Genomic DNA, 23,509 nt, shown 5'->3' with positions numbered 1-23,509 from the left:
CCCTACACAAGATAGTGTATTCTTAAGTCATTGACTTTGTAGGATTCCTGGAATTCAGAGAAGAGAAACAGAACTGGTAGCTCTCTGGTTAGTCAGAACTCTGCAAACCAAGGCTTAGTGGTCCAGATCCAATGCATGGAGCAGGCTGCAGAGTTCAGACTCCCAATTTTACCATCATTACCTGGGTTTCAGTTTTGTCATTTAATTAAATGCTCTACTTTCTTATTTCTAGAATTGATTTATGAATTTATCAATGTTTTTATCCCACATTAAAAAAAGATTAACAGTATTAATTAACAGTATTATTGAGAGATTTTTTTCAGATAATAATTTCTGTCCAATGTTAACTTTTCATTACAATGAAACTTTTTTCCTTTTGTCTTCCCATCTCTCTCACATATGATAGATTCATTTGATGGAAGCAGTGTAACTTCTCAGTGAACCTCCTTTAGAAAGAGTGGGTGAGGAAATGAACTCCATTAGATACATAATGATACAATTTTCTTGGACCTCCACAGTCTATACAACAGCTACAAGAATGAATACATTTCATCAATTCATCTTGCTAAATATTAAGAATTTTAGAGACATTCTTCATCTAAATGAGGCCCTAAGGCCTCCTTATTCTGCATGTGCTCACACAAGAGTGATCAGATCTAATAACTTGAGAAGACCCATGCTGTTCCTTGCTGTTGTAGAATAGATCAGCATTATCCATAAGACGATGGCCTAGGACCCTGCACTCATTAGTGTTTCTAGAAACACTCCACTGGACACGCTTAGGAGACCCTAAGAGGAAGTGATCCCTATCTCCATTTCCTTTCTTTTTGTTCAAGTTCCAAGTCTGTGCACCATTCGCAAAGTATTGCTTAGTATTCTCAAAATATTGGGTTTGCTGGCATGACTCCAGGAAAGGGATTGAAAATGATTACAGTCATTTGTCCCTTCCAGACTTCAATCATCAAAGAAAGACAAACCACACTCCAATCACTAAAGAAAGACAAAGTGTCTAAAAGTAAGAGGACGGGTACAGGAGGCATTTTTACACATCTCACTAGGTCCCTGCATACTCACTAACAAAATGTCATACCTAAATTACTGGGACTTTGTCCTCACATAACGATAGCCAAACACACACACACACACACACACACACACACACACACACACACACACACACACACACACACAGAGTTCAATTGCCTTTTCTTATTTAGTGGTTTTCTTCCCTTTACTTGAGGGTGTAAGAATGCTACATGGATAATGAACTGTGTTCTCTTAAGCAGCTAGCTACATGCTTAGAAACTGTCATTCTCCAAAATGAGACACTGAGTGAGTATATCTTCTCAAGCTATTAATACAAGTGTTGTGTCTTGGGTAGCCACCTACACATAATAAATAGCTATTACGCACCTACTGTGAATGTGTTTAAGAACCCAGGACAGACTTTCTGATCTCTACAAAGCAACATAAAAAAAAAAAACCTTTCCTGAAATATTGACTAAGTGTACCAAAAAAATTTAACCATTTATAATCAAAATATACTGACAGGCACTCTTCCCTGTTATAATAGGAGTGCAACACCCAGTAGGGGACATGATTTAGTTTACAGATTTCTCATTTACATTGTCTCATGCTGGTAAATTGACAGCAAAACACCTGTTCATCTGAGGCATTCATAATTCATCAAAATCCCTAGTATGTAACTCCAGGGAAGGTAGCAGGGTCTTTTGTTCTCTGTAGCCTTTGCAACCTGCCATGTCAGGTACATCAACTCAGGAGTGGGCTAGTGCTATGGCAGCTTCTTCTGATGTATAGAAAACAAAGCTCTTGGTAAATATTCCTGTCTTGTTTCCATATCTAACTGTGAACTGTCAGATAAGGTAATGGCATTAAGCAATTAGACCTTTAAGAAAGGAGATTAAAGTTTGTGTCAAGTTGAAAAATATTAGCAGCACAATTGACCCATTGTCAACTTGGAACACAAACATCACTATTAAGCCAATTACATTTCCTTTCTGAGTTATCCCCAATATTTCATGATAGTATCAATATCCCAATATAAAATACAATATAACTTTTAAAAGACCCTTAATCTTTAAAAAGGAAAACTCGAACACTTTAAAACTTTAGTTTCTTTAAAATATCTAACATCTCTTTTAAAAAAGTCAAAAGTCTTCCAACTATGAGCTCCTGTAAAATCCAAAATAATTTCCATATTACTTATTCTAAGAGGGAAGACAGAGTCACTATCCAAGGAAAGCAAAACCAAAGCCCAACAGTAGAAACTGGATTAACTAATTTTCTTTTGGCTCCCAAAAGGCTTGAGCAACTCCAGTGCTTCAGCTAGGCAACCTGCAGCATACACAGCTTGTCATGTAGGCTTGTGCTGTCTATGACATGCCTCCCAGAGTCCTTGGTAGTCATCTCATGGTGTGGGCATCTCTAATATTCTTGGGTCTCAAGAGGTTACACCTTTACTAATGGCCTCCTTGTCTGTTTTCAGTTATTCAACCTTGTCCTATGGTTCAAAGCCTTAACATTTCCTCATGACTCCATCAATCCTGTAGCTCTCGTGGTGCCAAAACACAGAAGACTGTTACCAAAATTTACCAGGTTTGTTGGCATCAGAAGCTGCCTACAGCTTCTAAATCCAGCAATGATGTCACTCCTAGATGACAAGAACCTGCATGTCTGTTGCCATAGCAACTGCCACACATTCCTAGTGTTCACTTCACCTACCAGCTGCCTTACTTGTGTGTGGTAGTGCATGTGATTACATCATAGTCCAAATAAAAGGCAGAGATTCCAGACCTCTTGTCCCTTCTTCTTGTCACCCTCTTCTTCCTCTTCTCTTCCCCAATTCCCCCAATAATCCTCTTCCATGGAGTTGTGCTGGCCTGGTGTGATCTGTCTAGATATGAGCTGCCTTCTAACACAACATTTGGTGCCATTACTTGGATTCAAATGGAGGTTGCTACAAGACAGCTCTTATCTAGACATAGGAAGTGGTTTACTGGGGGAAGCGGGGAAAAGAAGAAGATGAAGAGGGGCTATGAAAGAGAAAGAAAGAAAGAAAGAAAGAAAGAAAGAAAGAAAGAAAGAAAGGAAGGAAGGAAGGAAGGAAGGAAGGAAGGAAGGGGAGGAGGAGGAGGAGAAGGAGGAGGAGGAGTTGTTTGTTATCCAGGCCTGTCTTAGAGACTCCCAAAACCATACAGCCTATTTCTATTACACTTGGTTACTCCCACCAAGAGATAGGAACGGGAACTTAACTGAATGCCCCCTCCCTGAGGACTTCTTTCGTGGTACCAGAAAGCATCAAACAAGTCTTAAAGACAGGAGGCAACCAACAGTTCTACTCAACTATGATACTCGTGAAGCACATCAACAACCCCTGTGTAGAATAACCCTAGAGGTACAGGAGTACCTCTAATTGTTGGCAATAACCAACAATTCTCTGATTGAACTTCAGGTCCAATCAACAATAGATACTATACCTGGTACTGGAAACCTAAGCCAGCATAATTCCTAAAAATAATTTATAAACATTAGTCCTCCTACCCACAGATAAGTGTAATTTTCACCCCTCATCAAGAAAACTTTTCTCTGCAACATTTGGAGAACATTAGAGAAAATCACAACCAATCACTATGCAGAGTTGGGAAGCTCACTCCCAATGTATACATCTATAAAACTGTCCCTACAACAAAGATTTGGAGAATAGTGTGATAGAGAGGCAAGAAAGAATGTAAGGATCAGGAAGTTAGTTGTAAGACTCTGTTTCCTAGTAACATCAAAATCAATACCCACAAATCCCTACCAATGACTGCCCAGATATGAGCTGAACAAGCATGACAGCAAAGAGCATACCAAACTGAATGGACAAAAGTCTATGAGGCCTCAACATGAGACAAAGAGCTACAGGCAGCTGAGTAAAGCTGAAAACAGGAGAAGTGGTTATTTCTAGAAAAGAGCACATTCATCGAGTGTTCAGTGCTAACTAATCAGCTCTGAAAATATACATACAAATAACATTATATGGATTGAAAAAGCTACATTTAGGAATGTATATGCATGTACAAATACATATGTGCAATGACAATGAAAAAACAGACCACGAATTTGAAGGAGGGTGGGGAAGGGCACATCGAGTATTTGGAAGGAGGAAAGGGAAAGAAGAAATGTAACTAAACTGGAATGTCAAAAACAAATAAGAAGTTCTTGAAAAAAAAGAAAAGAAACTATGTTTAAGGTAATTTGTGATTATGCCTGCTATATGTCACCTTGCTTATCATCTTGGCACTGTTCTTGACTTCTACTAAAGTAGATTTTCAGTACTGAGCAGACAAACGTGTACAACTCAAGAGTACAGACCACCATGATGTAATTGCCAGTGAGGCAGGAGCACTGTGTTGCCCAAAGCCCACTGGTTCAGTTAGTACCTTATGAATAAGGGACGAAGGGACAACCACCTACCTCCTTATTTACGGAAGCAAGGACTACACAGAAGGAGAAACTCCAAGAAAGATAACTTGATAATTTTTTTGCAACAATAACAGTAGCAGTAACAACAAATGGTCACACTGCTTTGATGGGGAATTGGTCTCTTTCTATCTTTCAGGAAAGATAGGACAGTTCTTTATGAAGTCCCAGGAATCTGAAGCTCCTTCTCTAGTTTCCTTTCTATATCAAGAAGGAAGATAGCAGTAGTGGTGACCATCCCTGCATAGTTGTCCTTTTGTGTTCGTTCCTAAAGGAGAGACTGGTGAGAGTAAGAGTGGAGATGGCAGAGCATATTCTAGAAAGCCCTAAGATGAGATCATCGGCCTTGGCATTGGTTCACCTTATCTAATGTGTGCCCTGACATAAAGGCTGGCATAATAAAGGAAATGGTGAACTTAGGGAAGCAGGAACAGACCACAGTGATTCTCCACCACATATGAGCTCTGTGATCTGGTAGCAGGTTCACTTTCTGTCCACAAGCTCAGCTTCTGCATCTGTTACGGGATGCATCAGGCTGTTTTCTTGCAGATTGATAGGAAATGCATGTGGAGAAGTAAGGACTGGTATTGCTCTCTAACTACTGAGTGGCACTATTCTGGGATCAAATCAGCCAGTCAGAAGAGCAGGACACAATCAAAGAGTCTGCTTCAAGGCAGCAGCCAGGCCACACATGCTAACTTTGAGATTTACTAACAATTACTTCTTTCCCCAGTTAATTACTTTGAAAATGTTGAAAGCCAGCCAACTTTCTCAGACATCTCTGACATCATTGCAATAGCAGCCGTATTTTTCTAATGATTTCTCCAGCTTGAACAGTGTTACAAATGACTCAGATATCAAGCATAAAATGATAGTATATATTTTAGAATTTTCAACAAAAAGATAACTTACTAGAGTAGAGCTGTGCCCTGTGAAATGTATGCATATTTTATAGATGAATTTCATTTTGCTTCTATAATCCTCCCCCAACAATACCAACAGTTGTGACCATCATCATCAGGGGCCGTTTTAACAGTGTGCTATTCTGTTGCATTTAGGCCCCAGCACTGACTTTGGCCAAAGTTAATGTACCCAGATAGCCTCATGTCTCCAGGAACAAAATTTCAGCCACCAGGGTAATTTGTGAGAATGAAGTGACTGATGATTATGAGATTGTGTGGGACAAGTTGTTTCTAGAACTTTCTAGAGGTTACATATAGACAGAAACTGAGGGCTTTGTTTCTAAGAGCACTGATTTTATTTTTAGGTCCCCTGGCACTCTTCTGGTTCCACCTTTATTTTAGAGGAAGTTTCATTGTATTTTAGAAAATACATACATTATGTACAGAAAACCCAGAAAAAAGCACCATGTAGTGGGAGATTATCCATTTTTACTTCACATTTCCTGTTAAGATTTTGGATAAAGTAAAAGGAACAAGGAATAAAGAACAAAACCTATAAAGGATTAGAAAGGCAAAGCCATGTTTCAATTTGTAATCTAACCTGTGGTCCAACCTCTCCATGCGTTCCTTTTCTATCACACTGAGTAACTTTTTTCTGGAAAGGCACACATAAAAACAGAACGAAAGCACTGGTACAAACAGTCAGTGCTCCGAGGGACTCCTGAGCAGCTTCCTATCCAGAGGCTTAAGGGTCCTCTAGGCACATGAACTAAATTGTTCTCTCCCTCAGCCATCCACTCTCTCCAAGCCTCTCGCTAAACAGGAAATCGTATATTGCTCAGTGTCTGTTTTTTAAAGTTTTTCAAAGGCCACCAAAACTCTGAAAAGTGTAAGAGAGACAAGCAACTTGTTTTCGCCTATTTCCCCAGGAGTTCTCAGTACTCAGTTTGTAATTGGCAGGAAGAAAAGCTCAAGGTGTCTGTAATTCAAGGAACTTTTAAGAATTGTGGCTTTTGCTGCCAGCTGAAGATATGGGTGAGTTTTGAAAATGGACTTTAGATCTCGCTTTATGAACATGAGAAACATGAATGTTTTCTGACTCAGCTAATTCTGATATTTGATGCTGATGGATCAAATATCTTAGTAATGGCATGACCCAGTGTTTCTTTCTGATCATCACGTCTAGGGAGAACAGAATGCCAACCACAGCTCTGCTCTGTAGTTGATGTCACAGGCAAAACTTCTCTTTCTCAATCATACTACATGGATGGAGGGGTAACAGTGACAAAGAGGAAAGAGTGAGATTTTAGCATCCCTAATTTGAGCACACACTACTGGTACTTTAAGTCGGGAAATTTTTGTCACCAGTCAAAATCCCTTTAATGTCCCTCTCCTATTAGAGGGCAGAAGACAGTAAGTTAAATCATGATGGCAGGAACTTGAGTGAGAGATAGTCCTTACAGGCTCCTACAGTAGACAACAATGTAGGATCTGTTCCACACGTAAGGGGTGAGTGACAAAGGAGTGACTGACACTGACAGCTTCTATGCTATAGTTGGATTTTCCCAAGGGACTATATAGCTATAATGGACTACACGGGAAGTTCTTGTACGATAGAGAAAACATCCAACCTTCACTAAGCCCTTCACAATGGGTGCGCAGTTGCCATTTTAACCAACAAGGCTCATGTGCCTGTCTAAGAGGATGTACAGGCATTAGAGTTCTCAGCCGTCAGCCATGCCACAAGCATGTCAATTCACTGAAGCTGAAATGACATATCAGATACGCATGCACATATGAAAGGATGGCATGGTGGGAACAGAAAGAGATCAGGGAGGACCAGAAAACAAATTTTGAGTGAGGCAGACAAACAGATGATGGCTGCGGTTATGTCTCCCACAGTTCAGGTTGGATTAGTCTGACTTTTAATTGGAAACCTAGGTAGCATCTTTGTTCTCATGCACAGGGCATCAGAATCTACCATGGTTCTAAAATGTGCTCAAATATTTCACCTGCTGCCACAATGCAAATGGACTCAAGAATTCAAACAGATTTCCCTGTTACTGGGTCTTTGGAGTCTAATTGTCTGTCAGTCTCTGATTCTGGTGATCACCCTGCTGAAAGACAGTCTACTTCATGGAAGGAATGTATGTCTTTCTTCTTACGTGAGCATTTACTTTCCAGGATAGAGAGCATCTGATAGCATGAGGTGTCATTGGCTATTTCATAGTTAATTCCTCTACTGTAGAGGAAGAGTTCTCCAAGATCACTTGTTCTCTTTCCCAGGTCAGCATGCATGGGAGGAAGACCCCACTTTTTGGGAAGAACAATCTGTCTGATAGCCTACCTCACTGGGTACTAAGAACTTACTTTAGGCCACAAACCCTCTGAGATGACTTGAGAAGCATTTCCCAAGTTAACATTTCTCACAGAGCCATGAAGAGATGTGAACATGGCAACATTATTCACATAGTAACTGGCTCACAAGCATGAAAGGTGCAAGAGTTATAGGGCACGGAAGCTTTTCTCCAAGCTTCCAGAAAACCTCTAGGTCCAGCCAATGTGTGGCACAGTTTGATTCCTGCAAGAAGAAACTTGATGATATTGCATGAATCTATGAAAGTTGAGATGTTTACAAGTACTCTCAACTGGAAAGAAAGAAAGAAAGAAAGAAAGAAAGAAAGAAAGGAAAGAAAGGAAGGAAGAAAGAAAGGAAGGAAGAAAGAGAAAGAAAGAAAGAAAGGAAGGAAGAAAGAGAAAGAAAGAAAGAAAGAAAGAAAGAAAGAAAGAAAGAAAGAAAAAGAAAAAAAGACAATAGCAACTGCCCAAGCCTGTTGTAATTCCAGATGTCAGGCATGAAGCTGTAGTGTTTGGTGGTTTTCCTGCTGTATTATAATATTGCTTTTGACTGACCGTTCCTTTACTATGTCCCCCTCTATTAGGCCTGTAAATTTTGACTCTGTGACATCAGTTTACGGAAGTATGTAACTTTTTCTTTTATCAGAGCTCAGGGTTATATTCCTGGGTGCCACAGAAGAGACTTTGGACTTTCAAACACTATTGGAAGTGTTAAGGGCTTTAGATACTTTGAAATAGGATTGAATGTATTTTGCATTTAAGATGGTTACTAGCATACAGGATCAAATAATAGAAGATAATAGTTTAAAAGTAATATTTGGGTGTCAAATTTGGCAAAGGGTACTTGTGTTGGTTAACTTTGATGGCCAACTATACAGGATTTAGAATAAGCTTGGAGAGAAGCCTCTGGGTATGGCTTTATTTCCAAGGAATGTACTAAGGTAGGGAGATGACCTATCTTGAATGTGAGTAGTGCCATTCAATGGACTGAGGAGAAGCATGAACCATCATCTCCTTGCATTGTGTCTGTAGATGCAACGTGAACACTCCCCTCATCTCTGCTCCTAGGACTTACCTTCCATAACAGTCTGCAGCCTCAAACCACAGCTGAAATAAAGGCTCCCTTCTTTGCATTGCTTTTGCTGTCAGGCATTTTATCACAGAGAGCAGTGACAACACTAGTAAAGACAAGGGATCTAGAGACAACTCAAGGAATGAGGAGTGATGTGCAATGCTGATACGCCACTCCTGTGACATTTTATATGGGAGGTTTGAGCAGCACAGAGTTTGAGTTCCTGGGGAGAGGGTCTCTAAGCAAGTCTCTATGGATACTAAGGGGTATCTTTGTTTAGTTTCTAACTATCATGCATAGTAAAATATCTCATTTGCCATGATACAAGAGCACTGTTCCATGGATCTGCCTTGAACACATTACCTTCATTCTATTATCCTGAGTTGCACTAGTGAAATAGGATAGGAAAACTGAGCAAATAGACTCACAAGGCTTTCTGCAGGTGGATGAGGCTTATATGAACCACATTTATGTACATGAACCTTTATGTGGGTTTATGTGAATTGCTTTAAAGTTAGTCAAGAACAATCTGAACATCACAAGACTCTGAGCAATGGCAAAATCCAGCGAGGAATGCGGAAAACTTAGAACTAAGAACTGATGTTAAAATAAATAGATTTGAAATTACATGACTTATTTGGTGACAGTTGCATCCATCTCAAACTGTTCACTCACCACATGGCAGCCTGAGCCAAGCATAAGCTACAGAACTGAAATATTGCTAGTTGATGTGGGGACATGACTTCACTGTGCAGTAATGAGTCAGTTCATCTCTCATTTCTGGATAACCCTTTTAGGGAGGAGGGTGTGGATTAGTGGTTCAAAGACCTGATTTCCAAGATTTCTTAATAATATATCTTGTCCTCATATATTAAAATATATCAATATTTTCATGCTAATTCCACATCAAAATGATAATATTTTATGTAGGTGAGTTGAATAAAATGTAGTGCTAAAACTGACTTCACTTGTCTCTAACTTGTACAATCTCAAAGCAAAACTATGGCTTGCAGTTTATCTTTAAGGGGTAGCACTGGCCTAAGAGATATTGTGAAAGAATAAGAAACATGAATCTGAACATGAGAAGGTAGAAGTTAGGAGGCCATGATACATCTCCAAGAGTGAACTGAAAGTGACTGATCGGCAGAGAGCATGGAATGATCCTGTTTCTCAAGCTTGAAATGTTACATTGAATATTCCTACATTTATTGCCAGTTTTAAAAAATACTGAAAGCATAGAAAACCTCAGAATATAATGCCATTTTAAAATTAAGCTTATTTGGTAAAATAGTTTTAATCTTACTTTTTTTTCCAGTTTTGAAGTTACTGGGTTTTGAAGCTACATATATTGATATTAATTATATAATTTCCCTGTTCCCTTTCTTCCAGTCAATTCTCCCATATATCCATCCCTGCTCTTTCACATTCCTAGCCTCTTTTTTTATCAATTATCATTTAATATGTATTTGTACATGTATGTGTGTGTCACACACATGTACATGCATATATTGTTATCTATGTAAATACAACCTGCTCTGTATATTGTTACTTGTATGTTTTCAGGGCTGACCACTTGGTATTGTATAACCAATTGGCATGCTTTTCTCTGAGGAAGACTGTTTCTCCCTTTCTCTGTATTCCTTCTTCCTAGTTCTTTGTGTAGGCTTGAGGTTTCTTGAGCCTTCCCCATGCATGATAACATGTCTATTGAGTCATCTTTGTTCAGCTCATATTTAGGCAGTCACATTAATGAAACATTAATGGTGTCATTCCTAGCATTCCTAGCACATGTAATCTCACAGCAATATTCTCTCATAGCTGGAATCTGTGAATATTGAAGAGCAACTGCCTCACAGTTGTAATATTTAGTTGATCACCATCCCCACCACTCCCTGATGTGTCTCCTGGGGGCTAACATTGAATGCTGACTGACATTTGCTACTTTCCAGCATTATGTGTCTCTCCTTCTTCAAGTATACATATATATACTACATATATATATATATATATATATATATATATATTAGACAACCTTGATAAATATGAAATTAACTGTTATGAGGGGGGAATTTTATTTCCAGACAACAACAGGTTAATGTATTTCCTTCCTTTAGAAAATTTCTCATAACACAGAGCAGTGTACCTGGGATGATTAACCAGATGCCATTTCCTCCAGGCATGCAGCTGCCCTATTGAATGAGATTTCAGATGGATGACATACAACCAACTCTTTTTTTTCTGGAGGCTGACCTTTCACTATCTTGATCGTGTCCTTTGAGGTGTGACACTTTTCAACACAGCGCCACTCGCTTTGTCTATTTTTTCCTTTGTTATTTGTACTTCTGTCTCCCCAGATGAGCCACCATCAGCTAAGCCACAGTCATTGGACCCACACTTGTTATCATCTAAAGGTGCTTAGCTTGCCTTTGGAATGCAGCTTCATTCTATGGCACATACACATGCCAGTATCTCCATAGTGTTGGTGGAAAAGGCCATCCTTCCCCACTGAATTATGCTGGCACCCTTGTCAAACGTTAATTAACCAGTGTCTCCAGGTACTGACTTGGTTATTGTTGCCAGTGAGTATTTTTGAAATTAGATGTATGAGGCCGTATAAATTTTTTCAACAAGAATATTTTGGTCCTTTTGGTGTTTTTGCAGGTTTCTTCAAGATTTTAGGACTAACTTGCCAATTTTGAGGTCAAAATATATCTGGGGTTTTTATACAGATTGCACTGAAGCTTTGCTGGGCATTATCACCCTAATAAAATTAAAGATTTCTATTCAATTACAGGATGCTTTCCCACTCAATGATTCTACCTTGGCTTTTACTTCCCAGTCACTTCAAGCATGCTTAGGACCACACATGAACGAATGGGCTTCAAGGCTTCACATTCACCTTAAATTCTGTGGAAGTACAACCAGAGCTGCTGCACAAATCAGTAACTGGCTTATTTTGATTGCTGAGTGTCCAGAATAAGGGTCTAAGAGTCATTTTCTCATGCACTGAGAGGCCTGAGGGATCAGTTGCCGCTCACAAGATGAGCAGCACTGAGAAGCTGAGGAAGACTGGAATTCAAGGCAGACTTGGGGTACACAGAGGGTTGGTCTCCAGGCAAGAAAAGCAATAATGTTCTGAATGTCCCTAGGTAGGTATTCATGAATATTCATAGATATATCTTTATGAATATTCATTGGTAGGTCTCTATGAATATCCATACGTAGTCTTCATGATTACATGATTATATACCATGTTTCTCAGGGGTCAATGTCTAACTATGCACTATCTAGTTTTAGTTTTGAAAGGAACTTCTAAATGGCTCTCTATAATCTGCCATTTTATATTCCCGTCAGCAGAATGTCCAGTTTCTTCTTACTACTGCTCTGCATTTCAGCCATTTTAATCATTCAAAGCGATAGCTCTTCTTGATTTTAACTCACATTTACCAACTTTCAATTATTTGTAAATTCTTTATGTGCTTATTTTCCCATTGTGTATCATTTTTGGTCAAAAGACTTTTCATAACATTTGTTTTTTTTAATTATAATGAAAGTACACAGAGGATTGATATAATTTAACAGTGAATAAAGGAAATCATGTAAAAAAGTATAGAACTGACTCTACATATTTGTTGCATCTCTCTATACTCATAATACACACACACACACACACACACACACACACACACACACACACACAAAGCCCAATATTTCTTGTGATGATTAGACTTATTTTTTGTACCTTTGGATACTGAGAAAGCAACATCCAATTCTAGAATACAGTTCGGTATATATGGGTGTTTCCCCAGCTGCTGTATTCACATATTTCTCTCTGGTAACTCTGGACAGCAGCAGCAACTAAAGTAACCAATGTACCTTGTGATCATTAAGGGTGCAAAATGGACACTGGAGTGCTCAATTTCTGAGCTATGGTGCTTAGTATGTTAGTGGCAATCAACATATTTGTGAGCTAGGTGTCTTTAAGATAATAAAGCATATATCTGGACATATTTTCAACTATAAGTTGAAGAGTACCCACACATTGTAATTGTGACATATCAGCTCTACAAGTATTTCAAAAGACATACAACTTCTGGAAATTAAACTACAAAAGAAATAATGGTCATGGATTCTAATCAATCAACCAAGAAGAAGACATTTCTCGCAATGCTGATATTTAACGAAGAAAAAAACAATAAGGAAATAAACTATTTTCAAAATAATTGTAAGGAAAGAATTAAAATAGTAATTTCTATGTATTTTGTTTTAATTATTTTTCTAGAAAGAGATTATAGGGGCTGTAGAGACATCTCAGTGGTTAAGAGTGAGTGAACACTGCTCTTGCAGAAGACTCAAGTTCAATACTTAGGACCTGCGGTGTGACTCACATCCATCTGTGACTCTAGCTCCATTATGACAACCTCTGACCTCCATCATGGGAACTAGGTTCTCTGATGGCTCGCAGATAAACATGTAGGCAAAACACTCACACATTGTTTTAAAAATGTTTTTAAACATTTAATATATATTAATATAATGAACATTTAATATCAATATGAATATATATCCCTCTATGTGTCTCATCCTTTACTTTCACTGCAACCATCTTCCACAATAGTTCTATACCAGACACAGAATTAATTATGTCTGGTCTTACACATTGTAAGAGACCAATTCTTGGTACTTTATTCTAATTATCAACTAGTATCAGAACGACGATAGATAGATAGATAGGTAGGTAGATAGATAGACAGACAGACAGACAGACTGATAGATAGATAGATTCTTTTTTCTTCCATAAGCTATTTTCTCTTTGGAAATAGAGCAAACGTCATACATAGATGATCTTGTTCTGGAATGGAAGCCCTAAATAATATTGTAAAATAGTTAACCAGATTTTGAAAGCAAAGGGGTGTAAGGGAAACTCACAGAGGAAGCTGGAATGTTAATGGCATTCACATCCTAGAACACTCGGACCCTGCCCTCTGTGCTGGCTTCCTCAGTGACCCTGAGAATTCCATCCAGGCAAGGAACATGACCAGGACCAAGGCCAAGCCCTGGCAGAAGATAGGATTCCAGAGGCAAAAGCCCTCAGCTGAAGGTCTCTTGAAGTCCTTCTAAAAGGAGACTCCTATCCATCCTTGCCTGGGAAGGAGTGTAAAACTGCTTTTCTAACTTAGGAATGTATACTCTAAAGCCTGAAATTTCAAAAATGTGTAGACTTAAGTTTACACCATATGTGCAACCCAGCTTCTCAGGCTTAAACTCTAAAGTGAGAAAAAATGAACTACTAACTAATGTGCCAACATGAGTGGCTCACAATGACATCCTGCTGAGTAAAAGAGGCCAGACACTAGCTAGGAAATTCTGGACCAGTCACCTAACCTGTAGTGATACAAATGAGATCAATAATTACCATTGACTACAGGCCGGGAATCATTGGCAAAGATGTGAAGACGGGTGCAAGTGTAGTTCAGTTTAATGCTTGCTTAGAAAGCATAAGGCCTCAATAAAAGTCATAAAGAAATTCTTAGAAGAGTTCCTAGGAAACATTAATTCAAATTAGCAAATGAGTCAGCAACTAATTGTACAAATGTGTCTCATAGAGATGAATATTTTTGAAAAAATTTTCAAAATAGAAGCCATTAAAAACTTGGTAAAGAAATACAAAATTGAGTAGGAGATTAGTTAGAAAAAGGAACAAACTGAAAGCCTGGTAGTATAAAATAACGACTTGACTTACACACTCAATAGCTGCGTTTACAGCATGTGGACATATTGGAAAGAACAGCAGAAGCAGCTGCCCAGTGATAAATATTACCTGTACAGATCACTCGGAGTCATGCAATGTGTCTACAGATGCCCAAGTACCTCATAAGCCTGCAGGAGAGCTGGCCATTCCCTGACTTTTAAATACAGAGAATAAGTTCCCAAAGGGAATCTCTGTTTAAGTTTACCACACCGGAGACATATGCATTCAAGTGCTAGGCACCAGCCATTTATGCCATCACCAAACAGTAAACAGCAAGTGCAATGAATGGTAAGTTTAGGTTCAGCTATGAACATGAAATTACTTTTTAGGCCAAGTCGAGGAGGTCAGTGAAATTCTGTGCTGCATCTTGGATTTCTCTGAACCAATTCTGAAGTTGTGTGTCCCCTGATTCCACAGTCTGTTGGACTGAGACACTCTCAGATTTGCCAGGGATGCTTTATATCCAGTTTTAAAGAAAGGCAATAAGGTTTTTTAAATGTCTACGAGTCATGTATACATATAGAAGTACTTGCAATTACCACATTTAAACTAAACCACCATACATTCAAACGGGTGTATTTCCATATTGACCTTTACTCAAAAGCTTTGTAAGTTAGCAGATGAATCTGATATTTTATATTTCCTTGTGCATGTACTCATGCACTTAATGTTAGGAATCGTCTAAATCAATCACCATCTGTTTCAGGAGAAATACAAGTACATTCAAGGCGAAGATCTTCACTAAACCCTAAATCTTCAAATATTAAACCTAAAAAAATTGACAAATGATCCCAAAACATAGACATAGTTCATGATTATTGGTCTCCTTGTGGAATGCATGTACCATTAACCTCTGAAATCTGTCAGTGACATCATCAGTAACACTGTCACTCTCTCCTTAATCAAAATTACAAAAAGAATAAACAAAAAATAAAACCAATCAAGCAAATACACAAAATGGAAGACAAAACAAAAATGTTGTTCTGCAATGTTATGTGTAATGAAGTCTAGATGCCAAAGATGCATCTGTTACTGGTATTTTATGGTTGTTTAATAACAGTGCCATCGGGGTTGGGGATTTAGCTCCTCAGTGGTAGAGCACTTGCTCTGAGTCTGAGGCCCTGGGTTCAGTCCTCAGCTCCGGAAAAAAAAAGTAACAGTGCCATCAACAATAACACTGGAAACCAGACCCAGCCCAGCTAGATCCAGCCTCAAAGCTCCCATCCAAGTGAAGATCCCCTATGTACTCACAGCTAGAGAAGGTCAAAGGGCAGGCATGCGCATCCATGGGGAAGTTATGCAATTGCAGCTGGCACTCCGCATTGATGGTAAGCCTGCAAAAGAGACTAGCATCATTTGAGATCAGCAACAGCATAGCCCAGGCTTCCAAGGTAGGTAAGCCATCACACATCAGGCTTGAGGGACAGTAATTCCAGGACATTGTCACCCCATGTCAAGACACAGTGTCACCCTCATTCTGTTTAATTCAGTAGGGCCCTTTGGTTGTTTTCTTACTGTGGTATTCTGTTTTGCTTTTAAATGTTGAAAGAAAAGTTCTAGTAAAGCTCCAGCAGTTCCTAGAGATGCATGCCAAGTCACGGTGGAGGAAAAATAGTGGCTGGTGTTTTCTAAGCCATTGGTTCAATTTGTTCTAATAAAATCCTTCCATTTGAAGCTGGTATGTTGGTCTACACAGGTATTAGGCCAAATCCACTTATTTCCATGACATTTCTTCCTCGGGCACCTCTCTCCATTGCCCCAGGCAGGTGGCAGCTGTCCTATGTGAACACAGTTTCTATTTGCTGTGTATTGACATTCTTATAATCTAGGACCAGACCGGCTCAGCACTGTTATGCTCAGGATCAGCTTCTTTTCTGAGTCTCCTTCCTAGCCCTTTGTGATTGATGAGAAGCCTGTTGCAAATTTCATCTTTCTCAGCCCATTTCATCACCAAACTTCCCTGCTGTGACTCTTTATTGTTCTTTCTGTTGGTCCCTGTTTGGAAATTTACTTCCCTTGGACTTTGATATTACCTTCCCATTTTGATGTTGATATGTGTCTACTGGTGCTATGGAAACTTTAGTACTAGGCATCACAATTTCTCCTCAGTGCCAAGATGTCTCATAATTAAAATCTCTATAATGAATACGGAATGAAGGAGAACTTTAGAAGCTACAAAGAAATCTTAAGGGAGCTTAGGAAAAGGAAAAGTCAAAGGAAGCTGATCTCCCTTAACTTATTGTCAATCTGAAAAGTCTCTCAGCCTTGGAAAAGAGACAGGGAGGTACATAGAAACCTGAAACCTGTATCAGGGTAAGTAAACTGATCACCTTTGTCCTGGTCCTTAATCCTTTTGCCTTTTTTTTTTTAGGAAACAGACCTTTCACATGTAGTTCTGAGTTCGAAGGAGCTATCTTTTTAAGGTCCTTCTTTCCTTAGCTACTATGATCTAACTTGCAGAAGAGTCATGTTTTTTCTAGATAAAGGAATTACTTTCTTTTGAAGTCAAGGTCTGAAGATGTTCACAGAGACATTCAAAGAGGAGTGGGAGACAGCACTCTGAAGAGAACATCCGCCCCGCAGGGATTTCCCATCTTGGGTTTTACTGTAGTCCTTTTTGTTTCATGAAAGCACTTTGGATCCCTGAGCCCATGGAGATTAATATTTGAAACAGAAAAGTCCCTTGTTTTCCGTAAGTCCAGCCACAAGTAAGTCTATTTCCCTTTGTGTTTCCTGGGTTGTTGGTATAGCAGCAGAAAATACTATCTTGGATTTCATTAATTGGCAGTTTAAAAAAAAAGAGAGTTATATGGCATTTTACCTTAATGTGTAAAGGATTTTCCCATCATTCCAGATTCTGAGGAGCTGGTTGGGTGTGGTGATCCAGTGAGCCTCTGCTGTTTTAGAGTTTCGGAAGATGGTGTCTGGTATCCATATCAAACCCACCATGTTGCTGTTCAGAGTAAGTATTTTCATTGTGCTGTTGAATCGAAGGCGACTGTCTGTCCAGGTTTGAGCAAAAAATATATCAATTTGGTATTCCTGAAACAGAGAAAAGATACTTTCCCTTAATCTGTGGTCACTCTGAAAAGCCTTTCAGCCTGGGAAAAGAAACAGGCAGATGCCTGGGAACATGAAACCTATGAGACGTTAACAGGGTAGGTGAATTGATCACCTTTGTTCAGCTCCTGAATCCTTTCCTCCTTTTACAAAAGCATCCCTTTTACACAGGCTTCTGAGTTTTAAGGAGGGTGAATTTTAAGATACTTTGCAGTCTTTGCCAAAAGTTTAGTTTTCCTCCATGTTATCATTCCCCTCACTTCTCCCTCACATCCACCAAACACTAATTGATATCATCAGCAAAGAATGTGATGAAATCTTGATGCATTCTTTTACCAAGCTTAAATTGCAATAAGAATATAACCTGGTGTTGGTTGAAGACAGAGCAGAAGACACTTCAGGGTATGATGCAGAGCCAATGCAAATATAAATGATGACAAGGAGTAGGAGAACTCTGAGCCAATGTTCTACACAATGAGGAAAATATGTCTCTTTTCTAAATGTGTAAAGAGTAAATGAAACAATGAAATAAAAACCTGAATGCTGTGCAGATAGGGCGGGTTATTTATTAATAGTAGCTCACAAAACAACACATCATTATTCAACTGTCTTCCTAAACAACACACCTGGAATGAGAAGGAAAAAGAAGAGGAAGAGAAGGAAAGAAGGGAAAAAGGAAGAGGAAGAAGAGGAGGACAAAAAAGAGGAGGAAGAAGAAGAAGAGGAGGGGAAGAGGAGGAACAAGAAATAAAGCACACAAAACTGTAATGAAAAGACACAGAAGGCTTGTGGGTGGTGGACTGTGGTTAGGGTCATACAATGACTCATTGTTGGTGATGTTCTTTCAGGGTTCAAGGCCCAATATGACTTCACTGTGATGACTAGAGTGTTGGGACAAGGCTGAACGCACCAAAGAACACTAGGAATGTCTCTACCTGCTCCGTCTCAGAGGATGCTTTCCAACCACACTGTGGAGAGTCACCACAGATCTGGGGAAAGGTGGGTTTAGGGGTTGATCTCAAAAGCTTGTTATCTTTCACAGTTTCCCTTATGTATTAGACATTATAATTTTGGTGCTTTTACAGAGCATGAACTCAGTAGCTCTTGGTGAACCAGGTAATTCTCCTTTTGATTGAACGTCCAGGTAAAGAAGGCCTCTGTGGTTCAGCTAGTGTTATTTTAAACCAATGTATTCCCTACCACTGCTTTACTGCTTTGGCCTAATAGCCCTCAGAGAAGCAGCACTTACAAGCATGAAAAGTTGTGGTCATCTGAGAGCTTGTTTTCCAGTTAAATATGACAGATCTTAACTAAAATAGTGAGTTTTAGGGTCAAAATACCACACACACACACACACACACACACACACACACACACACACACACACACACGGAGAGAGAAGAAGGAGAAATGGGATAGAGGGTGGATTCTTCCAGTAACCCATAACCAGCTTTAGCATCTATGGGTTGGTTAAACTGAGGCAGGCAGCTGATATGGTGGTCAATACTTAAAGCCACTGATAGTGATTGGCCCAGATACAGATGTGAGCTACTGCCTATAGCAGCCAGTGATTAGATAAATTACTCAGCAGACTTTTCTTTGAGGAAATAAAGCTTAATTTACTGGGGTTGGTACTCCTGTGACCAGTGAAAAAAACTATGAAGTGTTTTAAATCTTTGAGGCTGGTGAGAAAAGGAAAGAGAGAAAATTCATACACACATACACATACACACTGAATAGTTGAAGCAAAAGTAGAATTCAATAACTTCATACATACAAATACATACATGCATATTTACACACATATACACATATGCACATGCAAACATCCACAGACAGACATCAACACATCCACACATTGAATGGTTAGAGCAAAACTCCATCAAGAAGGCTGTAAGCTTTCCACACATACACATATGTGCATATACAAATATGCATATATACCAAATACCTGGTGAGTGAATGGAACAAAGTTCCAACAACCAGGCTCTGAACATTTCACATGTACATACAAATACATACATATATATGCACAATCGGTGAATGGAACAAAGTCCAACAAACACCCACACAAGCTTTACATATATACATACACATGGATTTGATGGATGTAACAAAGTTCCAACATAGTCTCATGCAAACTTTAGACATATACATACATACACATAGTTGATGGGTGGAAAGAACAATGTTCCAACAGCTTTATTCTTTCTCCCATGGCTTATATATCCTAGCAAAATCTTTCAAAAAGTATGAAATTACAATGTGATTACATTTTACTTTTCTTCTAGTAAATGAATTTAAAAATCAGTATGTTCTCCAGTACCTTTAAAAGAAATAATGCTGCACAGTACAGGTAAAGAAAACAAAATATTCCCAAGAACCTACATTCATTTGTAACTAAGTAATTTGTTATAGATTGACAAAGTGTAAGCAAGCAAGATAGTCTTCTCAGCCAGTTTCTCTTACTGGCTGAAGCAATTTATGATTACAAGTAAAGGAATAATTATTTTGTTATCTAACTTTAAAAGTAATCTTATAAGAATCTTAAAAGAATCACAGATCTAAACGTTTATATAAAAATTAGTCATGTCTACTTTAAATCCTCATTACGCATACCTATCTACTCATCAGCAATTCTTATTAAATTATATCAGGAAGCTGAGGGCAAAATTGGATATAAGAAACCAATCATCACCGGTCCAGCCTCAGTGAGAGTCATGTCAGCCAGTGCTGCCATTGTTCTTGCTCCCTGACCACAAAGTCCCTAGCTCAACTATTAAGAGCGAACTTTCTGAACCTCCAGTTCTTCCCTAAGATAGTCTACAGCAGTGCCAGTGGCAAAACATCTTAACCAAGCTTCATTAACAATTTTATTTTTCCAAATGCTTTCTAGGGGTGATGGTCATAGCTGACAATCTTACATCTCTTAGTTCTTTCCTAGGGTAGTGATTGAATCATTAATCTGCGCAGGCAGGATTGCCTTAAAGAGATCAAACATTATTACTGTAAGAGCCCAAGATACTTCCCAGTGAGGGGCTAGAAGCCCCCTTAGAGTTTTCATACAATTCTTAGATTAGGAGGGAAGTAAGCAAGCAGAGCAGAACTTCATAACATCATGAACTCCTCAAGACATGTAGATCATAGCCTATCCCTCAACTGAGGTGTACCCATTATGGCTGTGCTAAACAATAGGCCACATTCCATGAGTTTTAAAGCCATTTGTCATTCCTCTTGCATGAACCTTGGCAATGTGCTGTTCATAGAAAACCAAAAGCTTGTAAACATACACCGGAATTCATGTTTTGGAGTTTTCCATTTGAGAGTCTTGTGACTGGAGCATAATTCGGATTAGAAGAAGACTTGAATGGAGGGCATCCATCATGGCATTCGTGGATTTTCAAGAAGATGGGCTGTTGAAATGGTCTAGCAGGAAAAGTTATTGCTGTGCAAGCCTGAAGATTTAAGATTGATCCCAAGGAACCTATAGTAAAACAGAGTCTGCACTCCTGAAAGTTGTCTTTTGACTTCCACAGGTAAACTGTGCCCCATAAGGGCCCACATCCACACATATAAAGAGAGAGAGATGGAGATAGAAAATGGAGAGTGGGGGAAAGAGGGAAGGAGAGAAAGGAAGGAGAAGTCGAAAGGGATATAATAAAAATTATATATATATGCATACATATATACATACATATGTATGCATGTACATGTTTTGTGTCATGTCTGTTTAGAAACATAGAACAGGACAGAGCACTGTCCAGGCCTTCTGAGAAGGGGGAGTTAAGAGCAGAGAAGCTGAGTTTTATGTGAGCATTTGAACAGCCAAGGGGGAAAAAGCTGATCAGGAAACTCCCTGAAGACTCCATTCAATGTGAACTAACAATTTATCAGGGATTTTGTGATATCTCAGCAAACAGAATGTCATTCTAAACTATCAAATATCTCTGTGTCTCCCATACATCTTCCAACCATGTTTTTATGGATTAATGATTGCTGCCTCCAAAATGCATGTGTGTAACAGGTTGATCCTAACCCAGAAGTACAAAAGGCAGAGTATGAAGTAGAAGTAACTCAGTAATGTGTGTGTGTGTGTGTGTGTGTGTGTATGTATGTGTGTGTGTATGTATGTGTGTGTGTGTGTGTGTGTGTGTGCTGTTCCCTTTCATATAGTCTCTCATTTCCTGAATGATTAAAAACAAGGAAATTAAACTAAAAAGAACTGGATGGCTGTATATAGAATTATCCAAATAAATCCACACTTATCACCCAGCACAAAACTCAACTCCAAATGTATTAAAGACCTAAGAATAAGGCTCGATCCACTGAATCTGATGACGAACAAAGTGGGGAATAGTCTTAAACTCATTGGCACAAGAAAATAATTTCTGAACAGAACACCAATAGACTAAGAATAGCAATTAATGAATGGGACCTCACCTGCTGTAGAGGCACTTGAAAGACAAAGGCAGGTAAATCTCTGAGTTCAAGACCAACCTGGTGTACAAAACAAGTTCTAGGACAGTTTTGGCTACACAAAGAATACCTGTCTCAAAAACCAAACCAAACCAAACTAACCAAACAAGCAAACAGGCAAGCAAGCAAATAACTCACATAAATGGGACCTCATGAAACTGAAAATCTGCATGGCAAAAGACATTGTCATTCTGCCAAAGTGGCAGCATATGGAATGGAAAAAGATTTTTGCCACCCAGAAATCTGGTATAGGGTTAATATCCAAAATATATAAAGAAATAAACAACTTGACATCAAGAAAACAAATAACCTAGCTTAAAATTGGGTACAGATTTAAACAGAGAATTCTCAAAACAGGAAATTCAAATGACTGAGAATTTCTTAAAGAAATGTTCAACATCCATAGTCAGCAGGGAAATGCAAATCAAAATTACTCTGAGATTTCATATTACATCAGTCAGAAGGGACAAGATCAATAAAACAAATGACTGAAGCTTATGCTGGTGAAGATATGGGGCAAGGGAAGCACTCATCCATTGTTGGTAGGAGTGCAAATTAGTATGGAAATCAGTGTTCCTCAGGAAGCTGGGAATCAATCTATTTCAAGATCCATCTGTACCACTCTTGGGCATATACCCAAAGGATGCTTTCTCCTGTTACACAGACACTTGCTCAACCATATTCGTTGATGCTGTATTCTTAATAGCCTGAAATTAGAAACAACCAAGATGTCTATCAGTGGGTGAATAGATTAAAATAAAATATATTGAATTTATACAATAGGATATTACTCAACAGTTTAAAAATAAAATCATAAAATTTATAGGTAAATGAATGAAGTTAGAAAAAATATATCGAGTAAGGTAACCCAGACCCAGATAGACAAATATGGCATATATTCACATATATTCACATATATTCTGATGGTAGCAATTAAGTCATTGATAAGCAAACTACAATTCATATAACCACAGATGTTACATATAGAATAAGGGACTAGGAGGGTAAAATGGATCTCCTTTGGAGGAAAAAATAGAATTAGTAGTTTGCAAACTTCTTAGTGATTCAACCCCTTTAATACATTTCCTTATGTTCTGGTGACCTCCAAGATAAAATTATTTTGTTGCTACTTCATAACTGTAATTTAACTAAGTTTACATCATGGAAATATCTGTCTTCCAGTGGTCTTAGGTGACCCCTGTTCAAAAAGGATTGTTTGACCCATAAAGGACTCATGACCCACAAGCTAAGAACTATTTGAATAGACAGTTATGGATGAATTAGAGAGGGTATAAAATGGAGGGGTCAAATGGGGAAAGGGAGGGAACACAGAATTGAGATAGGAAATATGGGGAAAGACAGCTAAACTAAGGGCCATTTCAGTGGTCATATAGAAACCTAATATAG

At 38.7% G+C, this 23,509-nt stretch overlaps 1 protein-coding gene across 1 annotated transcript in view; it reads right to left on the bottom strand.

The window, feature by feature from the left end:
* Gabrg3 (gamma-aminobutyric acid type A receptor subunit gamma3) overlaps positions 1-23,509 on the bottom strand; it is a 599,492-nt gene that overhangs the window by 219,305 nt on the left and 356,678 nt on the right. Inside the window, exons 4-5 of the mRNA XM_032893505.1 lie at positions 17,388-17,608; positions 15,818-15,900 (exon numbers count right to left, since the gene is read on the bottom strand). Coding sequence (XP_032749396.1) covers positions 15,818-15,900; positions 17,388-17,608 — 304 coding nt within the window. The remainder of the gene's footprint in view (positions 1-15,817; positions 15,901-17,387; positions 17,609-23,509) is intronic.

The sequence above is a fragment of the Rattus rattus genome, chromosome 2 (genome assembly GCF_011064425.1).
Source record: "Rattus rattus isolate New Zealand chromosome 2, Rrattus_CSIRO_v1, whole genome shotgun sequence".
Classification (NCBI taxonomy): domain Eukaryota; kingdom Metazoa; phylum Chordata; class Mammalia; order Rodentia; family Muridae; genus Rattus; species Rattus rattus.
This window is presented reverse-complemented; position numbering and strand designations above follow the sequence as displayed.